The sequence below is a fragment of the Salvia hispanica genome, chromosome 3 (assembly GCF_023119035.1).
Source record: "Salvia hispanica cultivar TCC Black 2014 chromosome 3, UniMelb_Shisp_WGS_1.0, whole genome shotgun sequence".
Classification (NCBI taxonomy): Eukaryota; Viridiplantae; Streptophyta; class Magnoliopsida; order Lamiales; family Lamiaceae; genus Salvia; species Salvia hispanica.
In genome coordinates this window covers 29,105,623-29,126,120 of record NC_062967.1, presented here as the reverse complement: position 1 = coordinate 29,126,120, position 20,498 = coordinate 29,105,623, and the positions used below count along the sequence as shown (strand labels likewise).

The following is a 20,498-nucleotide window of genomic DNA, read 5'->3' as shown; positions in this document are numbered from 1 at the left end:
AAATTTCAAAATCAAAATTTGTTCAATTAATCGTGTGTTTGAAAGTATTTCACGTGAAAGGAGCTATTAATATAGACCTCCATGAACATATAATATCAATACGTACAAGTTAGAAAAAAAAAATTGATTTTATTTAGTATTCATTTTTGTTAAGAATTCCAAAAAAATTGAGCCCATGAAATTTAGTAATTATATGTAATAGCTAAAGTGCCACCAAAATTGTTAGGTCATCCGCAACGCTGTCTCTTATCCGTCTCTTAACCGTCTCATCTCTTCACTATTCATGGGCCCCATTGTACTTTTCAGCTCATCTCTTAACTAAGAGACAACACCTGCATCCCTCCATCTCTTAACCATCTCTTAACTATTCATTCAATTTCATTTTTTATTTTTAAGTCCAACAAAATTCAATTAATAAAAAACACGCTTCATTAAATAAAATAAAATTACAATTTAAATACCTAAAAAAATAAAAAAGACATAATTAAAAAACTAAAAATTACAAATTGCACACTTAAACTCAAATAAAAAAAATGGAGGCAAAGAAGAGAAGAAGGAGTTCTCTAGTGACGATCATCTAACGGTTGCCAAATTTTGCCCAAATGTGCTCCATTAGATCCTCCTGGAGTTGGGCGTGGGCGGTAGAATCACGTGTCCTTGCCCGAATAGACAACCGCTCTTGCAAAGACGGATGCACTCCCGTTCGAGGCGGACTACTTGCGGTTGAGCTTTCCGGGGTTTCAGGGTCGAACCAATTTCCTCCCTCAGGTCCTTCTTCGGCGACAATCATGTTGTGCAAGATTATGCACGTATACATGATGTCGACCATATTCTCCATAAACCACTGTCGAGTCGGGGCTTTGATAATGTTGAATCGAGCTTGGAGAACCCCGAACGCTCTCTCCACATCCTTGCGAGCAGACTCTTTGCTTCTGCGCAAAAAGAGACTGCTTTTCGTCCGCAGGCCTGTTGAACGTCTTCACGAAGGTTGGCCACTTCGGATAGATGCCGTCGGCAAGATAGTACCCCATTTTATACTGACGATTGTTAGCGATGAAGTTGATGGCCGACGCTTTACCATTTTAGAACTTCAGCGAAGAGGTCGGAGTTGTTGAGCACGTTGACGTCGTTGTTCGAGCCGGGGACCCCGAAATACGCATGCCAAATCCATAGCCGGTAGTCGGCGACGGCCTCGAGTATAACGGTGGGGTGGGTGCCTTTGTGGCCGCTCGTGTATGACCCCCTCCACGCCACAAGGCAATTCTTCCATTGTCAATGCATGCAATCGACACTCCCGAGCATCCCGGGGAATCCGTGCACTTGTTCGTGAAGACGGAGCAGAAACTAACAATCTGCGGTGGTTGGCTTTTTCAGAAATTTGGCGGTGAAGGCTGTCCGGACGCCTTTGCAGAAGTTCAACAAACAAAGTCTCCCAGTGGATTCTCCGACATGCAGGTATTCGTCGAACGCATCCGCCGTTTGTCCAGTAGCAAGCTGACGGATCGCCGCAATACATTTCTGGAGCGTCGTGTGGCTAGGACGGCCAACAACGTCGAACCCTTCTCTGAAGAACTCTTCCCGTGTCGCCAATGTACTCGCGATATGCAAAAATAGCGCGCGTGACATACGAAAACGGCAACGGAAGTAGTTATCTCCCCACACCGGGTTCGGACTGAAGTAATCACGTTCCAACCTTGCAGCGGCTTCCTCCCGGTTACGATGGATGTATGTCCGGCGTCGCCTAGGAGGCGCGGCGGCTTCCTCCTCCCTACGTCGATCTTCTTCTAGCGATTCTTCCATTATTCGACTCATTTGCTCAAATGGATCCATAATTGATTAAATTTGGGAGAAGAAAAAAATAAAGGAATGATTTCAGAGAAGTGATTGGAGAAGAAAGAAAGAGAGATGAGAGAATAGATGTGTATTTGTGTGTAAAATGGAGAATGGAGAAGAGTACATATAGAATATAAAAAAAAATTTAAATTAAAAATATGACCGTTGAACGGTCATATTACCGTTTTTTTTTTAATTTTTTTTTCGAAAAATCTGATTTAAAAAAAAATTGAATTATGACGTCATAAATCCGACACCCACTCGCGGGTCGGGCGTCGAGACATCTCGTCTCGTCGAGACGAGACGGAGCCCGCAACGCTGTCTCGATGCCGTCTCGTCTCGTCGAGACGAGACCGAGACCGCATCGCAAAACGTTGCGGATGCTCTTAATAAGTTCGATTGGGCAAAGTTTGTTTCAAACAAAATTAATATATTTTAAAAAAGAAGATAAATAATTGTGAGTTGCAATTAAAACCTCATGAAAATTTGTGCCAAAAAGGAGACGTGTAAAAAATATACTACCATATTACTATCATAGAAACTTACGAAAAAGTAACAAAACAATGCAGTAGTAAAAAAAAAAGCATTACATTTTAGTCTAATACGTAGTAATAGCGCAACTTCATTGAATAGTTCAACAAAATAACTACCAAATTTTATGAATACATAAAAAAATTAGTAAAAATAAAATCATTTATGGTTTGCTTGTTTTATACTAATATTTTCTCCTTTTTAATTATAAAAATGATCGTCAATGGTCTCAGATAACAGGGCAATTTAATTAAATAAAATGACTATAACTCAATAAGTCTACGATAATAAAATAAATGAGCTACGAATATAATAAAACCATCCACTCTAATCAATAGTTTTAGCAAATGGCCCAATTAAGGAGAAAAATAGAGTATGAAATAGGCTCGACTCAATAAATGTTGTGGGCTGCAGACTTCGGGCCCAAATGACTTACCTGGGCTTAGCTTAAGTAATAAAATCAAAACACTCAAATGAAAAAATCAAAATAGAAAGAGTTCCTATTTCTAGAAAATGGATGATGAAGCAGTAAAAATAGAACCCTTTTAATATTTGCTTGTTTATAATAATTTTTTCATCTTTTAATTATAAAAATTGTCGTCTAATGATGGTCTCACATATTTAATTGAATAGAATGACTTTACCTCAATAGTAATAAAAACGATGAGCTAAAAATATAATAAATCCCTCAACTCTAATTGATTATTTTATGGCCACTTCTAACAAATGGTCCGAGCTATTACATATATTTGCTACCGAAAGCCCAATTAAAATTTAGGAGAAAAATATAGCACCAAACAGGCCCGACCCGATAAATATTATGGGCTGCAGAATTCGGGCCCAAATGATGTAGAGTTTAAATTCCAATTCCAGAATTGCCAACTTATATAATCTTCTCAAAGCAGAGATAAGCCCCATAGATACCAGCAACCTGTGCAACTCTTGCTGCAATTCTAAGCATTTTCGTTTGAAGTGGGATGTTCAGAAGCTGCTCCACATGTGACATTCAAACCATGAAGTTATGCCAAGACGACACATTCGAAATTGCAACGTACAAAAGGCCAATGAATTTGAAATGACAAAGTATTTTGGAGATGGCGCAGAATCTATACCTCAACATGTTGTTTCCAGTTGTTTTGGATTCCTGGTACATGAGCCCTCCCCACAACAGCAACGACTGACTTATGCTGGCGTGCGGCTTCTAGTAATTTGAAGGACATATATTGTATAGTGTACACAATATATTGAGAATGATCAAACATGCAATATTACAATGAGACGAAGAATTTAAGAAGAAAAAAACAAAAAAAAACAAACTGGTCGCGCTCATGGATATTGATTTTTGAACCGACGGGATCTTGCTTGGTCAGCTCAAAAATATATCGCTCCATCGTGTCAGCATCAACCTTTCCAATCTTTTTAGCCTAGTCCAGCTACATAAAGCAAAAGTGAGCCTCTTAACATTCAAAAGTAACATCACTCACCTCTACAAGATAATACTCCCTCCGTCCCCAAAATTATTCCATTTTGGTCCGCCCCACAGTTAGTCCACTTTTTTTTATTTTTAAAACTTTTTCATCACACTACACTACTATTAATGAAGTGAGTCTCAATATTCACTAACCCTACTTAAGGTACTTTTCTCCTTTTCCAAATATGCAATATTACAATGGCTTGATCTATCATTATTATCAATTTAAAAGGTGTCAGGAGTAAAGGGCTGGAAGGCAGTAGAGCAAAGCGCGAGAGAATACTCCCTCCTTTCGCCCTATAGTTTTTACTTCTATTTTGTATATTTAATTTATGTTTGCAAATGTATCAAGCAAAATAAATAAATAAAAACAACACATTTAAGTCAAATCCTACATTTACTTAATAAAAAAAAAAGTTACAAAATTAGAAATAAAAAAAAGTGCACTACAGATAAAAATAGGCTAGTCTAAAGCATTCCTAACTTGCGGCGGAGGCCATCGATCATATCCTGGAGGTATGCGATTTGAGCCGGGTCATCCGTCTGCCTGAGGACATTGTGCGTGTCCAACAACGTCCTATAGTCGGAGGAGGCCACCAACTCCGTGTAGGCATGTCCCGCAGCCAAAGTCGGGGCTGTAGTCACGCTCGGGATTGGGCTCGGGGCCGGGTCAGGCGGCGCGGCCTGTGAGGATGTCACCTTGCCCTTGTCCTTGGCAGCCTTGATGCCAGCGGGATGCCGGGAGGATATCGGTGTGTCGAAACTCTCATCCTCGTACACCGGATGGTTGAGGTCCATTGGAGCTGCGCCACTGTCGCAGCTTGTATAATCACCGGCGAAGTTGCGCTTCGCCCTCTTCTTCGCCGCCGGCGATTGGGGCAGCACACCTCCAACGAACTTCAGCTTCTCCTTCAAGAGCGCCCAGGACTGGTAGTGCTTGAAATCGCTTTACAATGACATGTACGACTGCACCGCTTTGTCGCGCACATCCGCGAGAGTCTCACCGCTGCCCTGCTCTCTCGTGCACTTCTCGTACTCCACCGAGAACAAATTGACCTGCTTCTTTATTTGTTCTCAGTGCTTGCGGAGCGGCTCCCTTTGGCGCTTGTAGGCGGTCGGCGGCTTGGCCTCGTTGTATTTTTCAGCGATACGCTCCCAATACGCAGTAATATTCTAGTTGTTGGCGAACACCGAATCCTCTGAAATATCAATCCAACACCTCGTCATGACAATGGATTCTTCCGGCTGGTAGTTCGTCCTCCCCGGGGCGAACTCTTCATTCTTCTCTGGAAGCGGCAACTTCTGGGCTCTTACCTTGGTCCGCTTCTTCTTGGTGGCGGAGCTCGCGGCAGCGGCGGAGGCGGAGTGGGGTGGTGGTGGGGGCGGCGGCGGCAGAGCGGCCGCGGGGTAGGGCGGGTGCGCGGGTGGGAGAAGGCTCCATGTCTCACAGCTCGTACGACTCCGTGATGAAATCGGGATCGTACTGGGTGTTGGAGTCGAAGGGCCGGTATTCATTTGGTTCTGTACCCGGCCACCGGCCACCACCACCGAACATCGGACTAGGGTAATCTCCGGAATTCATTTTGTTTGAAATATTTAGAGAGCGTGGTGGAAGGAGTGAAAATGGAGTGAGATTGAAAAAATGAGATGTATATATAGTGTTTGAAAAATGAAAAAAATCAAAAAACAAAAAAAAAAAAATGCGTTCTATCGTCCGTCGGATCGTCCGCGTTGCTCACAGTGGCGGACGATGTGATGGAGGAGGCGCTTCGTCCGCGGACGATGGAGAAGCCATCGCCCGCGAGCCCACAGTGGCGGACGAAGGGGCGGAGGATGCATCGTCCGTTGCGTCCTCCGCTCCATTGTGGATGCCTAACACAATATTTATTAAATAATTAATTTAAATTTAATCTTTCAAATTTTATCAAATTTATTTTGGGTTCAATTTAGAGAAGGAATGAGGATTGAAAGATACTTTCTTTCTTCCATTAAAAATAAATGTTTTTTGGGTTGTATCACTAATATTAAAAATGAAACATTTTTTAAAATGAAAATAATATTATCACAAATTTTTTATTTCTCTTACTTTATTCTTTCTTATTAATTTATAAAAAAATAAATATTTTATTTTTAATAGGATGGAGAGAGTACAATATAAAGAAATAATAGTTCATTTTTATAATCTATCACAACGAAGGAATGATGTAAAGGGGAACCATCTAATAAGTATGGTAAAAATGGGATGTATCATGTATGATTTTCCAAACTGAGACAAATAATGAATTACAGTGTAATTATAAAAATATGCATCTATATTGTGATTGTCCACAAAATGATAGAATATCGTATTTATATTATTTTCTTTTCTATTTTATTGTTTTCTTATTTTAATAATCTATTATTATTTAAAAATGAATGCATAAAATGAAATGAGTTTATTACCGTAGAATAAAGTGAATATTATATTATTTAATTTTAATAATTTTTGTTGTTGTTCCAAGCTAATGAAATACTATACAAACAAACTTTTCGAATTTGATGCCTTCTCCTATTTATAATTGCTGAATAATTTAAAGTAGTACAAAAAAATAGGAGTATTGGTAATTGTTAGGCCTCTTTTATCGTTGTGTGTATAGAGCGCGAGTGGCTAATTATAGAGCCCAAGGTAAGTTTTTTATTTGAGAAAACTGTATTCAGCCATGGCCTGACCCAATAAATGTTATGGGCTGCAGAATTCGGGCCCAAATGATGTATATGGCTTAGCTTCAATGGCAAAATTGAGACACTCATACGGGAGAATCGAAATCGAATCAATCCACTCGATCTTTTGGAACTTTTGGAAGAGCCTCAACAAATTGTATCCATCCTTGTTTCAACTCATCGAAGTAAAGATAAGTGCCATAGAGACATGCAACCTGTGCAACTCTTATTGCAATTCTAAGCATTTTCGTTCGAAGTGGGACGTTGAGAAGCTGCTCCACCTGTGACATTCCAATACATGAAGTTATGTCAAGGCGAGATATTCGAAATTACAACGTACAAAAGGCCAGAGAATCTGAAATTACAGGATTTTGGAGATGGCGCATAATCTATACCTCAACATGTTGTTTCCAGTTGTTTTGGATTCCGGGTACGTGAGCCTCCCCCACAACAGCAACGACGGACTTATGTTGGCATGCGACTTCTAATAATTTGAAGGACATATACCTGTACACCATAGATTGAGATTTGAGAATGAACAAGCAAACAATCAAACAATCAAACATGCAATATTACAATGAGATGAAGAATTAAAAAAAAAAAAAACCAAACTGGTCGCGCTCATGGATAACAATTTTTGAACCGATAGGATCTTGCTCGGTCAGCTCACAAATCACTTGTTTCATCGTGTCAGCATCAACCTTCCCAGTCTTTCGTGCCTCCATTACCTACATAAAGCAAAAGTGAGCCTTTTAACATTCGAAAGTAGCATAACCTCTACAAAATAATAATACTCTCCCGATCCCAAAAAATAGTCCATTTTTGTCATTTTGGTTTGTTCCTTAAAATTAGTCAACTTTATAATTTTGAAAACTTTTTCATCACAATACAATACCAATTAAGTAGGTCTCACTATCATTAACACTACTACTTTCCTCCTTTTCTCTCATACTTTACCAGTTTCGCATTTCAACTCATGCTGTCCCCAAAGTCGATTTTTAGTAGATGGTGAAGTATCTTTCAATATTTTACTCCCTCCATCCTGAAAAAAATAGTTTCCTTTTACCATTTTAGTTTGTCCCATAAATTATTCATATTTTTATTTTTGGAAACATTGTCACCAAATATTACACAACTAATAAGGTGTGTCCTTAGGTCTCGGATTTGAGTCCTCCGTGGCATGGCCTTTAATTTTATTTTCGTTTAGCCATAAAAAAAAAAATAAATAAGGCGTGTCCTTTTTAGGGGTGGAGGGAGCATAAGGTAAATAAGTTTACCTTCTCGGCGAGGTCTTTTGGCAACCTAAAGCGTGATCCTCTTTTGGATTTCAGGTAGAGATGCAAAAGAGACGTGTTGGCCCAATATCTCAAATCTGTAATCTATCACCAAAAGACAAAAACTAGAAACTGAGAAGCGATGTGCGGATTATTTTCTAGCTATAGGCAGTGGAAAGGGATGAAGATGTAAGTTGTCTAAATTGGCCAGCAGGTTACTTTATATAGTAAACAAAAGAAGAAGAATAGCTCACCTCTTCAGGTCTATCACCAAGTATAACCTTGGCACCATATTTTGTTGCTTCGATATATGCAGCACGAACATCTCCACCGACCGCAGCATGATTATATTCACGAAAAATCTAGAAAAAGGACAGATTATGGATATGTATCATAAAAGATGTTTCTCTGTTAAGTGCGTAGATGAAAAACTGAATCATACCTCAGCAGCAGTCAGCTTGTTTAGAATTGAATAAATACTTTCATTTTTCTTCCACATATGCACCATATCTTGCAAGGTTGGCATCTGTAAACAATGCTTATTAGAAAGATAGACGAGGGAAGTTAAGATCATTAGTTGGATAGGTTGTTTGTGCAAAGTTTACAAAAGTGGCCAACAAGATAATGCGGGATATAGTCCGCGTGATGATGAGGACGGTCGAGCACAATCAGTCAGCATTGTGCGAAGATCGGTTTGTGGAAGATTTGCTAAAGTTGGGAATATCTGCTACCTTATCTTTAGTTCATAGTATTACTCTATTTGTTTATCAGATTTATTTTAGTGCTGTGACAGATTAGGAGTGCTCAAGTAGGTACTATCATCTTTTAAGAAATCAACAATTTGGACACTTATTTCTGTTTGCTATTCTCTCTTTCAGTCTTTTTATCAAATACATTGAGTTTATCTTTCTTCAGTTAAGTATCTCTGATCCTTTCATCGAATATCTGAGGTGTGAATTGTCAGATTGAGTTATTTCATCAAACACCTCTTGTGCTCCACTCTACTGCCTAATTGAGTTGGAATTCCAGCCCTTTACTCCTAATTAATTCTCTTCATCGGCTAAGGTAATTCTCGTCACTTTGAAGTTTCAAACCCACAGAAACTAAATAAAATTCGAAACCAATTCTAATTAATTTCTAGCACCAAATTCAATTGATTCTACAGAAACACAAAAACAACCGACCTTTTTATCAGGCGTAAGAATATGACGGCGACTAGCGCACAGCTCCAAAAAAACAGCCTGACAGACAGATCAATGCTATAATAATATCATAAAATTATACTCCACCAAATAAAAACAAAGTAAAGCACCTCTGGTTTCACGAATTGGATCACAGCCTTAATTTCTGCCCATGATTTCTGAAAAAAAAGAAGAACGAGTGACTAAAAAGTTCATATCTCAACAAAATTTCTTTGAATTTTGGGATCATATATTCATTCAACTTGTTTAATTGTGAAGGGGACTACACGCCTAAATAGCCTTAGGGTTAATTATTGGTAAGATTTACCCTAATTGCAAATCAGGAAAAGAATAATTACAATTATGAATCAATTCTCTAATCTTGCGTATCTTCTTGATTTATTTCCAACACTCCCTCTCAAGTTAAACAATGGGATCACCCATTTTCAACTTGCTCAATACTCCATGAAAACTTCTTGAATCCACTGCTTTAGTGAGGATATCTGTTAACTGATCTTCTGACCGAACAAAGGGAAGATCTATCACTTTTGCTCCTATGTTTTCCTTGATGAAGTGGCGGTCTACTTCAACATGCTTTGTTCGATCGTGTTGCACTGGATTTTCAGATATACTGATCGCTGCCTTGTTGTCACAAAAGAGTTTGCACGGTTCCTTAGACATCAATCCAAGTTCTGTCATCAACCTCTTCAGCCAGAGGATTTCAGTCAACCCACTCTTAATTCCACGAAACTCCGCTTCGGCACTTGATAGAGCTACCACCTTTTGTTTCTTACTCCGCCAAGTTACAAGATTTCCCCACACAAAGGTGAAATATCCTGCAGTCGACTTCCGATCGTTTCCAGCCCAATCTGCATCAGTGAACCCATGCACTTCCAAGTTCCCATGATTCTTGAACAAAACTCCATGCCCAAGAGTCCCCTTTAGATACCGCACAATTCTCAAGGCCGCTTCCCAATGATCGACTTGAGGCTTATGCATGAATTGACTAACTACCCCCACGGCATAGGCAATGTCTGGCCTAGTATGAGAAAGGTAAATAAGCTTACCCACAAGCCGTTGGTATCTAGTCTGGTGTGTCAGTTCAGCTCCTTCTGTCAGTCGAAGGCCGTGATTCTGCACCATTGGGGTCTCTGCAGGCTTACAGTCAAGCATTCCAGTTTCCGCCAAGAGATCCAAAACATACTTCCTCTGACTTATAAATATCCCCTTCTTGGACCGCATTACTTCAATTCCCAGAAAATATTTTAGGAGACCCAAGTCTTTCATTTCAAACTCGGTAAAAAGGTTCTTCCTCAACTGACTTATTTCCTCATCATCATCCCCTGTGAAAATCATATCATCGACATAAATGATCAGACATGTGATCTTTCCTCCTCTCTACTTGAGAATAGGGTGTGATCTGAATTACTCTGCTTGTATCCGTATTTCTTCATTACCTCAGTAAATCGTCCAAACCATATCCTTGGTGACTGCTTCAAACCATAGAGCGTCTTTTTGAGTTTACAAACCTACCCTCCCTAACTCTCCATCAAACCCGGGTGGGGCCTCCATATAGATTGGTTTGGTAAGCTCGCCATGTAGGAAGGCGTTAGTTACATCAAACTGATGTAGTGACCAATTCTTTGTTGCAGCAATAGAGAATAGCACGCGGATAGTGCTCATCTTCGCTACTGGTGAGAAGGTCTCCGCATAATCAACTCCATATGTTTGCGTGTAACCTTTTGCTACCAATCTTGCTTTATAGCGTTCAATCGATCCATCTGGTCTTCTCTTGATTGTGAACACCCAACGACATCCCACTAATCTCGATCCCTCGGGTTTCATACATACTTCCCATGTCTTGTTTTTCATTAGTGCCTTCATCTCTAAAATCATCGCCTCCCTCCAATGTGGAATTCCCATTGCTTCCTCGGCAGTTCTGGGAAGCTCTTCTTCATCATATAGGGCAGCAGAGAATGCCCTCGCCATCTCTGTCAAATTAGTTTTAGCCAGATTTGCCACTGAATATCTACTCCTCTTCGTGACACGCTCTGGACTGTATCTCTTTGGTGGAATACCCCTCGTGATCCGATTTGGGAGTATATATTGCCCAGTATCCCCGTCAATCGCAGCACTCTCCTCTGATCCTGTGGCAGAGTCATTAGGAACAACTGTACTATTGATGCTGGTTTCAGGAATTACCTCAGATATCACTGGAAGAGGACTATCAGGCGAAGACGATTGAGGAGGCTCTGCTGCCGACAAGACAGGCTCGGCGGGAGTGCTAACTGTCTCTGTTGGTTCCACGGCAGAGTTGCTTGGTAGTGGCACAAACCAGCTTAGGGGTCCACTCGACCTATCGACAGTTCTACTCTCCCCCTGGCCACTAAGGTTGGTGTAATAATATTCGCACTCCAAAAAATTACAATTCATAGTAGTCATTATCTTCCTAGATGAGGGATCAAAGCATCGATAACCCTTTTGATTGATTCCATATCCAAAAAAACACATTTTATAGCGCAAGCGGAAAATTTTGTTCTTTCGTGTTTAGGAACATGAACATACACAGAACACCCAAAGACTTTAAGTGGTAGTGTAAGAGGTTCGGGTACTTTGGCTAGAGAAGATAAAAGTTGGAGCGGAGTTTTCATATTCAATATTTTTGTAGGGAGCCGATTTGCCAAATAAACCGATGTAGCAACTGCCTCGGGCCATAAAAATTTTGGGACTTTCGAGTCAAAAAATAAGGCACGAGTGATTTCTATAATGATCCTATTTTTTCTCTCAGCAACTCCATTTTGTTCGGGGGTATACGGACAAGAAGTTTGATGAACTAACCCTTTATCTTTGAAAAAATTTGACATTTATCGATTGACAAACTCCCTCCCATTGTCAGACCTAAGCACCTTGATTTGCGTCTGAAACTGAGTTTGGCTTAATTTGTAAAACAAGACAAATTTTTCATAAACTTCGGATTTATTTTTCAAAAAATATACCCATGTCATCCTTGAACAATCATCCACAAAAAGTAAGAAATATTTAAAACCATGATCACCAATAACGGGTGCAGGGCCCCAAACATCAGCATGCACCAAAGAAAAAAGACTCTTAACACGAGTTTCCGTAGACTTAAAAGATTGTCTGTGGCTCTTCGCCAAAACACAAGATTCGCAAGAAATATCCTTAAGATGAGAAAAATGAGGAAAGAGTAACTTAAAATAACCATGAGATGGGTGACCATAACGTCTATGCCACAACCAAGCTTCTCGAGTCGCAGATCCGTGAGCTAGCATTGCAGCACTACCTTGGTGAGCCATCTCATCAACATAGTAGAGACCTTGACGCTCAGTGCCACGCCCAATTATCCTCCTCGTCCTGATATCCTGTAATACACAGAAATTAGGATGCATTAATAGTGTACAATTTAATTCCTTCGTTATGTGGCTAATTGACATCAACTTATATGACAATTTGGGAGCATAGAGGCAATTCGACAATTTTAATGTAGGTGAGATCTCAATTGTCCCACTACCCTCTACTACTGATGTTAATTCCCAATCTGCAGTCTGTATATGACTTTTCATGGAATCACTGAAATTTACAAAATCACTCTTATCATGTGTCATCGTATCTGTTGCCCCACAATACAAAATCCACCCTTTCTCCTTATCACCTCCTTATCACTAGGTCTATGTTGTACAGTACAAGCAATAGGTAATTTTTGCAGAATTTCAAAACTATTGGGACTAAAAAACATATTATCACATGATATGGGGTCATTTTTTGAATTAAGCAGAGTATAAGGTCCAGATTGTAAGGCATGGCGTATCTGCTGCAATTTTTGAAATTTAGAGGGACTAGGCACTAAAGTATAAATTGGGCTAGGATGTGTAAACCCTATCCCATTACCTCCTTCACCAGACACGGCGCCGCCGCGCCCTCCTCCGATTCTGCCGGCGAGTGCGCCGACGCTTCTTCCTCCGATTCTGCCGGCGAAAGCGTTGACGCTTCCTCCTCCGATTCTGCCGGCGAATGCAGCCTTCCCCACCTCCTCAATCCGTCTGTCACCGCCGCTGGATCGGCTCCTCTCAATTGAGATTCCGCCGCTTACAGCAGCATTCTCGGCGGTGGAGTGTGGTGTTTGCTCTCCGGTGCGCAGCGGCGCTGACTGAGGGGAGAGGCGTTTGTTCCGGTCTCCAAGTCCAAAGCCCACTCCGCCCGATGATGATGAATCTCCATTTGTTGCGCCGGTTTGGTCGGGGTTCGCCGGCGGCATAATTTCCACCCGTGTGGCCTCCCGTTTCACCCAGCCGTACGCGACGTCGACCGGAGGCGTTGGGCTTTTTTTGAGAATGTCTCTTCTGATTCCCTCATATTGAGAGTTTAATCTAGCCAAGAACTTGTATAATCTCTGTTGATTGGTGATGTCTCAATACTGACATATTCCTTTGTCGCAGTGGGTAATGGGTCTGCCTTGGCAGCGGTCGATCTCGACCCCACACACCGTGCAAGGTCCTCCAGTAGGTTCCCAGATCCGTGTCCCCTTGGACAATCCGGCTGACTCTGTCCTCTAAGTTATAGATCAGATACGGGTCCGACGTACTCTGGTACATCTCGGCCAAGCTGGGTTTAACGTCTTTTTCCTCTCCTGACATTTTGCAGGTCTGGGTTGTGATGAATTATTTTCCGAGTCTCTGATTATCCTGCTCTGGAGCCATGTTGAATTTTGGGATCATATATTCATTCAACTTGTTTAATTGTGAAGGGGACTACACGCCTAAATAGCCTTAGGGTTAATTATATACGGTAAGATTACTCTAGCTGCAAATCAGGAAATGAATAATTACAATTAATTATGAATCAATTCTCTAATCTTGCGTATCTTCTTGATTTATTTCCAACAATTTCAATACAATTTGGAAAAAATGAGATGCCTCGAATTTAGAGAAATATAATTCAAAATACGCAACATTACTCACCGGACAAAAGTGATTGGATCCGATTACATATACATCGCATACGCCTCCTTCCGCGGCTGACTCGCACGTGAGCGTCACCACATTCTCCAGCGGCTGTTTCAGCTCATAATTGTTGTGATCGTCACTAATCGGACCGATTTCCGCTGCCGCTGCCGCTGCCGGAGAGGAAAGCAATCGCCTCGAATTGGCGGCGGAGGAGTACAGATTGATGAGGCGATTGGCCGATTTGAGACGATTCAATCCGTACATCTTTAGCTGCACTGTGCTCTCTCCACAAGAGTAGTGGGTTAACTTATAATGGAGGTTTCACACGTGACTTATAATTTTAATTATATTTAAATACTACTCCTAGTATTAAATTATTTAATTTTAATAATTTTTGTTGTTGTTCCAAGTTACAAATTACAAACTACAAACAAACTTTTCGAATTTGATGTCTTCTTTATAGTTGCTGAATAATAAGTACAAAAAATAGGAGGATATGTCATTTCATCAGACTGTGTGTATAGAGCCCGAATGGCTACTTATAGTGTCTTACTATAAAACAGATTAAATCCAATTTTTCGATCTCACTATCAATTAGAAAAAATTGGGTGGGAATGCTAGGAATCTAGGATTATGAATTTAAAAGTCATCCACTTACTTTATTAATTAATTAATTACAATTCATCATGCATGCTGCCATCATTTTGTCATCCAACACCAACAGAGCCAAAAATTGATTAACTATTCTCTCCATATTTAATACATAAAATGATGTTTTTCAATGTCTCACGCCCTTTTTAAATTTAATTCATACGGAGTACTAATATTCAACTCATATGCATAAATGGCGTGAGTAATGGAATGTGATCATGGGCCCTTTGGCTTTTTTTTTTATCGCTTCGTATAACCTTCATTATCTTAATTTTATTGTTTATGGTGTTTCAATTTCGTGCCTTTCTAATATTCTTAATTTGTGCGTATAAAAAGCTTGAAATTGTATATGGATTACACACCAACAAAAACATTCTTACTCATCTCCCGAGCTCAGCATTTTACATTTTATCATATATTTTAGGAACACTGTATTACTCGATTCTCGGAGCTCCATCAACTTTATCGATGCTTAGCGGGTTTGAGGTATACTCGTTATTTATTTAAAAAATCAAATGTATATGAAAACGAAATTATTAATTCAAAAAAGTTGTATATCTAAGACCATTTTAAAGCTTAAAGTCTGTGAGTAATAATTTGGTGACATTATAACTATTTTTAAATTACATCATAATTTGTGTTTTGATTTGTAATGTCATTGGAATCATTTTAAGCAATAATGTATAGAAAATTCTTAAATTTTGTGACAATAATGAAAAAATAAACATTTTATCGAATCAATCCACTCGATTTTTTGTGCCAGCCTCAACAATTTATCAACTCATCGAAGCAAAGATAAGAGCCATAGAGACAGGCAACCTGTGCAACTCTTATTACAATTCTAAACATTTTCTTTCGAAGTGGGACTTTCAGAAGCTGTTCCACCTGCGACATTCCAAAACATGAAGTTATGTCAACACAAGACATTCGAAATTGCAACATACAAAAGGCCTGAGAATCTTAACCTCAACATGTTTCCAGTTGTTTTTGATTCCTGGCACGTGAAGCCTCCCCACAACAGCAACGACTGACTTATGCTGGCGTGCGGCTTCTAGTAATTTGAAGGACATATACCTGTATAGTGCACACCATATATTGAGAATGAACAAATATGCAATATTACAATGAGATCAAGAATTTAAAGAACAAACTGGTCCCGCTCATGGATATCGATTTTTGAACCGATAGGATCTAGCTTGGTCATCACACAAATCACTTGTTTCACCAAGTCAGCATCAACCTTCCCAGTCTTTTGTGCCTCCTCCACCTACATAAATCAAAAGTGAGCCTTTTAACATTAGAAAGTAACATCACCTCTACAAGATTATAGTCTATGACTCCCTCCAACCCCAAAAAATACTTTATTTTACCTATTTTTGCCATTTGGTCCATCCCTAAAAATTAGTTCAGTTTCTGATTTGGAAAAAAATTCATCACACTACACTACTAATGAAGTGGGTCTCATTGTTCACTAACACTACATCAACTACTTTTCTCTCATACTTCACCTATTTGGCATTTCAACTCGTGTCGTCCCCTTAGTCTAATTTTAGGCGACGGATAAAGTATCTTTCCATATTTTACTCATTCCAACCCGAAAAAATAGTTTCCTTTTACCATTTTAGTTCGTCCCACCAAATTAGTCCTCTTTCAATTTTTGGAAACATTTTCACCACACATTACACAACTAATAAGGTTGGTCCCTACTTTTAGGCGACGGAGGGAGCATAAGGTAAATAAGTTTACCTTCTCAGCAAGGTCTTCTGGCAACATAACGTAGTCTGGTCTTGTATGTTGCAGGTAGATTTGCCAGAGAGACGTATTGGCCCAATGTCTCAAAGTTGTAATCTATCACCAAAAGAAAAAAACTAGAAACTAAGCATTGGAAAGGGATAAACAAAAAAAAAGAAGAGAAATGGCTCACCTCTACAGGTCTATCACCAAGTATGACATTGGCACCATATTTTGTTGCTTCGATATATGCCGTACGAAAATCTCCACCGGGCACATGCTCATATTCAATAAAGAGCTAGAAAAAGAAAGATTATGGATATGTATCATAAATGATGTTTCTTTATCAAGCATAAATGAAAAATTGAATCATACCTTAGCAACATATCGCTTGAATAGAATTGAATAAAGACTTTCATTTTTCTTCCACATATGCACCATATCTTGCAAAGTCGGCATCTGTAAACAATGTTTATTAGTGAAATAAGTTGACAGGTTCTACTAAAAGCATAAAAAAGGAGTAATAAATCAAGGTATTAGAAAGATAGACAAGGGAACTTAAGATAATTAGTTGAGACAGGTTGTTTGTGGAAAGTATACAATGTGGCCTACAAGATAATATAGGATATAGTCATCATGATGGGCAGTCGAGCACAGTCGTGCGAAGATCGGTTTGTGGGAGATTTGCTAAAGAATATCTGTTATCCTAATCTTTAGTTCATAAGTAGGAATTGATCATTTCTACACTAGTGTACTATTTGTTTATCAGATTTGTTTTAGAGTTGCGATAGATGATGAATGCTGTAGTAGGTATCATCTTTTGAGAAAACAATAATTTGTATATTGCTTTTTTTTTTTTTCTCAGTTTTTTTATCAAATACGTTGCGTTCATTTTTCTTCAATTTCAGTATTCTCTTGATCCTTTCTTCGAATGTATGTGGCGTGAATTGTTAGATGTGAGTTATTTCATAGAGCACCTCTTGTGCTATGCTCTACTGCCTTCCAGCCCTTTACTCCCAAGTCCTAACACCTTTTAAATTGGTAATAATGATAGATCAAACCAGCAGAAACCACTTGTAAGGGCCTCCGCAATGGTGCGGACGATGGGTTACCCATCGTCCGCACCCTATAAATCATCCGCGGACGATGCGTGGAGGATACCCATCGTCCGTCGCATCATCCGCCACTGTGGACGACGCGGACGATGGGTCGCGGACGGTGGGCACACGTTTCAATTTTTTTTTTTGATTTTTTTCAAAATTTTTTTCTTATTTAAACTCTATTATTCACTATCATTTCACACACTCCAATTTCACATCTCTTCAATTTCTCTTCAATTATTCTCTCTCACCGACTCAAAAATGAATCCCGACGACTACGATTTGAGTACATCGGATGGCAGCAGACGGGCCTTGACTCGAGCCTTGTTCGATGCCGTTAATGAAGCCAAGGCGGAATGCTTGGCACAAATGCAGCGGGAGCAGGCGGCGGCGGAGGCGCGAGTCCCTCGCCCGATACGACGGCGGACGTTTGTCCCCCGCGAGCACGATGTAGCGCACGAACGTCTGTTCGCAGATTATTTTGCCGAGAATACAAGGTGGGCCCCGAATGTTTTTCACCGCCGTTTTAGAATGAGCCGAGATCTTTTTCTCCGCATTGTGCACACGTTGGAGGCCCGTGATGAGTACTTCCAGGTGCTCCAATCGCGGTGGGCAATCGTGAAAGATCCGGCGCGTTTCTGGTACAAGGAAGTCATCGCCGACGTCATGTATGCGTGCATCATCATGCATAACATGATAGTCGAACTAGAACGTGGCCATGTCACCAATTGGGTGGATGATGAAGGCGGATCTAGCTCCAGCACGGCGACCTCGCCGGTCACTCGAGGATTACCGACTGGCTGCGGTGCGGTTCTAGAGCGACAGGCCTCAATGCGCAACCAACAAGACCATGACTCGACTCATGATTGAAGAAGTTTGGACCCGCAACCGACGCCGTTGAGAAATTGTAGTTTTTTTTTTTCGTATTGTAATGTTTGAATTTTAATGAAATGAAGTTTTAGTTTTCCAAATTTTGAAGTATTTAAATATTCAAATAATAGAAAAATGCTTAGGGCGTCGCTTAGCCCGCCCCAAATGCTTAGGGCGTCGCTTAGCCCGCCCCACTGCAGGTGAAATAGGAGGAGGATAAAATGCTGACATGGCGGTGCATAGGGCGTTGCTTAGGGCGTCCCATTGTGGATGCTCTAACTAATTTCAAGCACCAAATTCAATTGATTCTACATAAACCAAAAAAAAAAAAAATGAGCAACTAACCTCAACTTCATCATGCGTAAGAATATGACGGCGACTAGGGCACAGCTCCACAAAAAGAGCCTGCAGTAGATATATAAACAGATCATTGCTATAATAATATCAACAAAATAAATAAATATATAAATAAAGCAACTCTGGTTTCACGAATCGGATCACGGACTTAATTTCCGCCCATGATTTCTGAAAAAAAAGAAGAACGAGTGACTAAAAAGTTCATATCTCAACAAATTTAGAGAAATATAAAAGAAAAATACGCAACATTACTGACCGGAGATTTGTGATCGGATCCGACCACATATACATCGCAGACGCCTCCTTCCGCGGCTGACTCGCACGTGAGCGTCACTACATTCTCCAGCGGCTGCGGCACCTTCTTCCGCCGTTTCCGCTCATAATTGTTGTGATCGTCACTAATCCGATCGATTTCCGCTGCCGCTGCCGGAGAGGAAAGCAACCGCCTCGAATTGGAGGCAGAGAAGTACAGATTTCTGAGCCGATTGGCCGATTTGAGACGATTCAATCCGTACATCTTTAGCTTTGAGCTCTCTACAATAGTGGGTTAAATGAGGTGACCAATGACCATATATTATTGGTGATACAAGTAGTTCATTCTACTAGGAGATTAGGAGTACTATAAAAAGGTTACTACTTACCACTATTTATTCGCTTATAAATCTAGTATCTCAACATTTCGGATATTTTCCTATCTATCAAGTTATTAATAAAACTACTATTAACACCCATATGCATAGACATAGGAATTTTACTTAATAAATATAAATCTTAAATAATTTAATAGAAACAAAATATAATATCATTATATACAATTTAAAAAAGAGTGAACTACATAAATGGTACCTGATATTTCACTTGCGCACGTAAATAGTACCTGATCTTTATTTTATATCATTTTTGGTACTTAGTGACAAAAATAACCCTAGGTACCAAATAAGTGATTTTTATGTTATGGAGGATATTTTTGAAAATTTCCATTAAATAGTACTCCACCAAACATGTGATTATTTTTTTCTTCTCTTTTTTCTTTTTTTTCTTCATTTTCTTCTTTCTTTTTAGTATTTTGTCTTCCTTTTATGTTTCCTCTTTTTTCTTTTCTCTTCTTTTTCTTCTTTCTTTTTAGTTTTTTATACATACATCTAAGTGCATTCATAATATACATCAAGAACAAAACACCTAATTAAATTAATTATTTAAAATAATTAAATCAATTAAATATTTTTTGTTGAATTATTTTATACTCATTTTAGGCTAAAAATATTCATTTTCTTGAATTATTTTATACTCATTAAACACCTAACTAAAAATATTCAACTCTTAGTATCATTATGAATGCAATTCACAATTTTAAATTCTTATTAAAACTATAAATAATAATAATATAATATTATTGTGTGATTCATAATTCAAATAATTATACCGTAATTATATATTAACTACAACTAGTTTTTAAATATTATAACAATAGTATTATTACAATAATTATAACTATAACTATAATTAAGTATATATGAATGATATTAAAAATAAATTAATTATTAATTTATAACATCAAAATAATAATATTAATATTGATTAATAATAATAGTATAAATAGTGAGAAGAATGAGAGAAGATATTATAATATTATTTTTGGTAGTTAGTTTTGTTTATGCCCAAAATAACTTCAATGACACTAATGGAAATATGTATTTGTTTAGAGACCATTTTGGGGTGAAAATTGCATCAGGTACCAAAAATGTGATTTATATGTACCAAAAACGATATAAAATAAAGATTAGGTACCATTTACGTGCGAAAGTGAAAGATCATGTACCATTTATGTAGTTCAC

The 20,498-nt window shown here is 39.1% G+C and overlaps 3 protein-coding genes and 1 long non-coding RNA gene across 4 annotated transcripts; 1 reads left to right on the top strand and 3 right to left on the bottom strand.

Moving 5' to 3' along the window:
• Positions 1-6,432: 6,432 nt before the first annotated feature.
• On the bottom strand, positions 6,433-9,239 carry LOC125210339 (traB domain-containing protein-like). The gene is made up of 8 exons (XM_048109897.1): positions 9,122-9,239; positions 8,994-9,050; positions 8,252-8,335; positions 8,064-8,171; positions 7,813-7,914; positions 7,148-7,263; positions 6,931-7,042; positions 6,433-6,816 (listed from the first exon to the last, which is right to left on the bottom strand). The coding sequence occupies exons 3-8, from the start codon at positions 8,333-8,335 to the stop codon at positions 6,646-6,648; spliced, it is 693 nt and encodes a 230-aa protein (XP_047965854.1). The 5' UTR covers positions 8,994-9,050; positions 9,122-9,239; the 3' UTR covers positions 6,433-6,645.
• A 2,717-nt stretch (positions 9,240-11,956) lies between these two features.
• On the bottom strand, positions 11,957-13,266 carry LOC125216706 (keratin, type I cytoskeletal 9-like). The gene is made up of 2 exons (XM_048118471.1): positions 12,900-13,266; positions 11,957-12,373 (listed from the first exon to the last, which is right to left on the bottom strand). Exons 1-2 carry the CDS (start codon positions 13,264-13,266, stop codon positions 12,336-12,338), a joined length of 405 nt encoding a protein of 134 aa, XP_047974428.1. The 3' UTR covers positions 11,957-12,335.
• On the top strand, positions 13,219-13,691 carry LOC125216707. The gene is made up of 2 exons (XR_007175445.1): positions 13,219-13,344; positions 13,448-13,691. It is a non-coding gene; the product is annotated as an uncharacterized LOC125216707 (long non-coding RNA).
• A 1,600-nt stretch (positions 13,692-15,291) lies between these two features.
• LOC125216904 lies at positions 15,292-19,237 on the bottom strand. The gene is made up of 8 exons (XM_048118690.1): positions 18,920-19,237; positions 18,652-18,711; positions 16,712-16,795; positions 16,530-16,634; positions 16,352-16,453; positions 15,757-15,872; positions 15,571-15,679; positions 15,292-15,490 (listed from the first exon to the last, which is right to left on the bottom strand). The coding sequence occupies exons 1-8, from the start codon at positions 19,178-19,180 to the stop codon at positions 15,371-15,373; spliced, it is 957 nt and encodes a 318-aa protein (XP_047974647.1). The 5' UTR covers positions 19,181-19,237; the 3' UTR covers positions 15,292-15,370.
• Between the last annotated feature and the right edge of the window lie 1,261 nt (positions 19,238-20,498).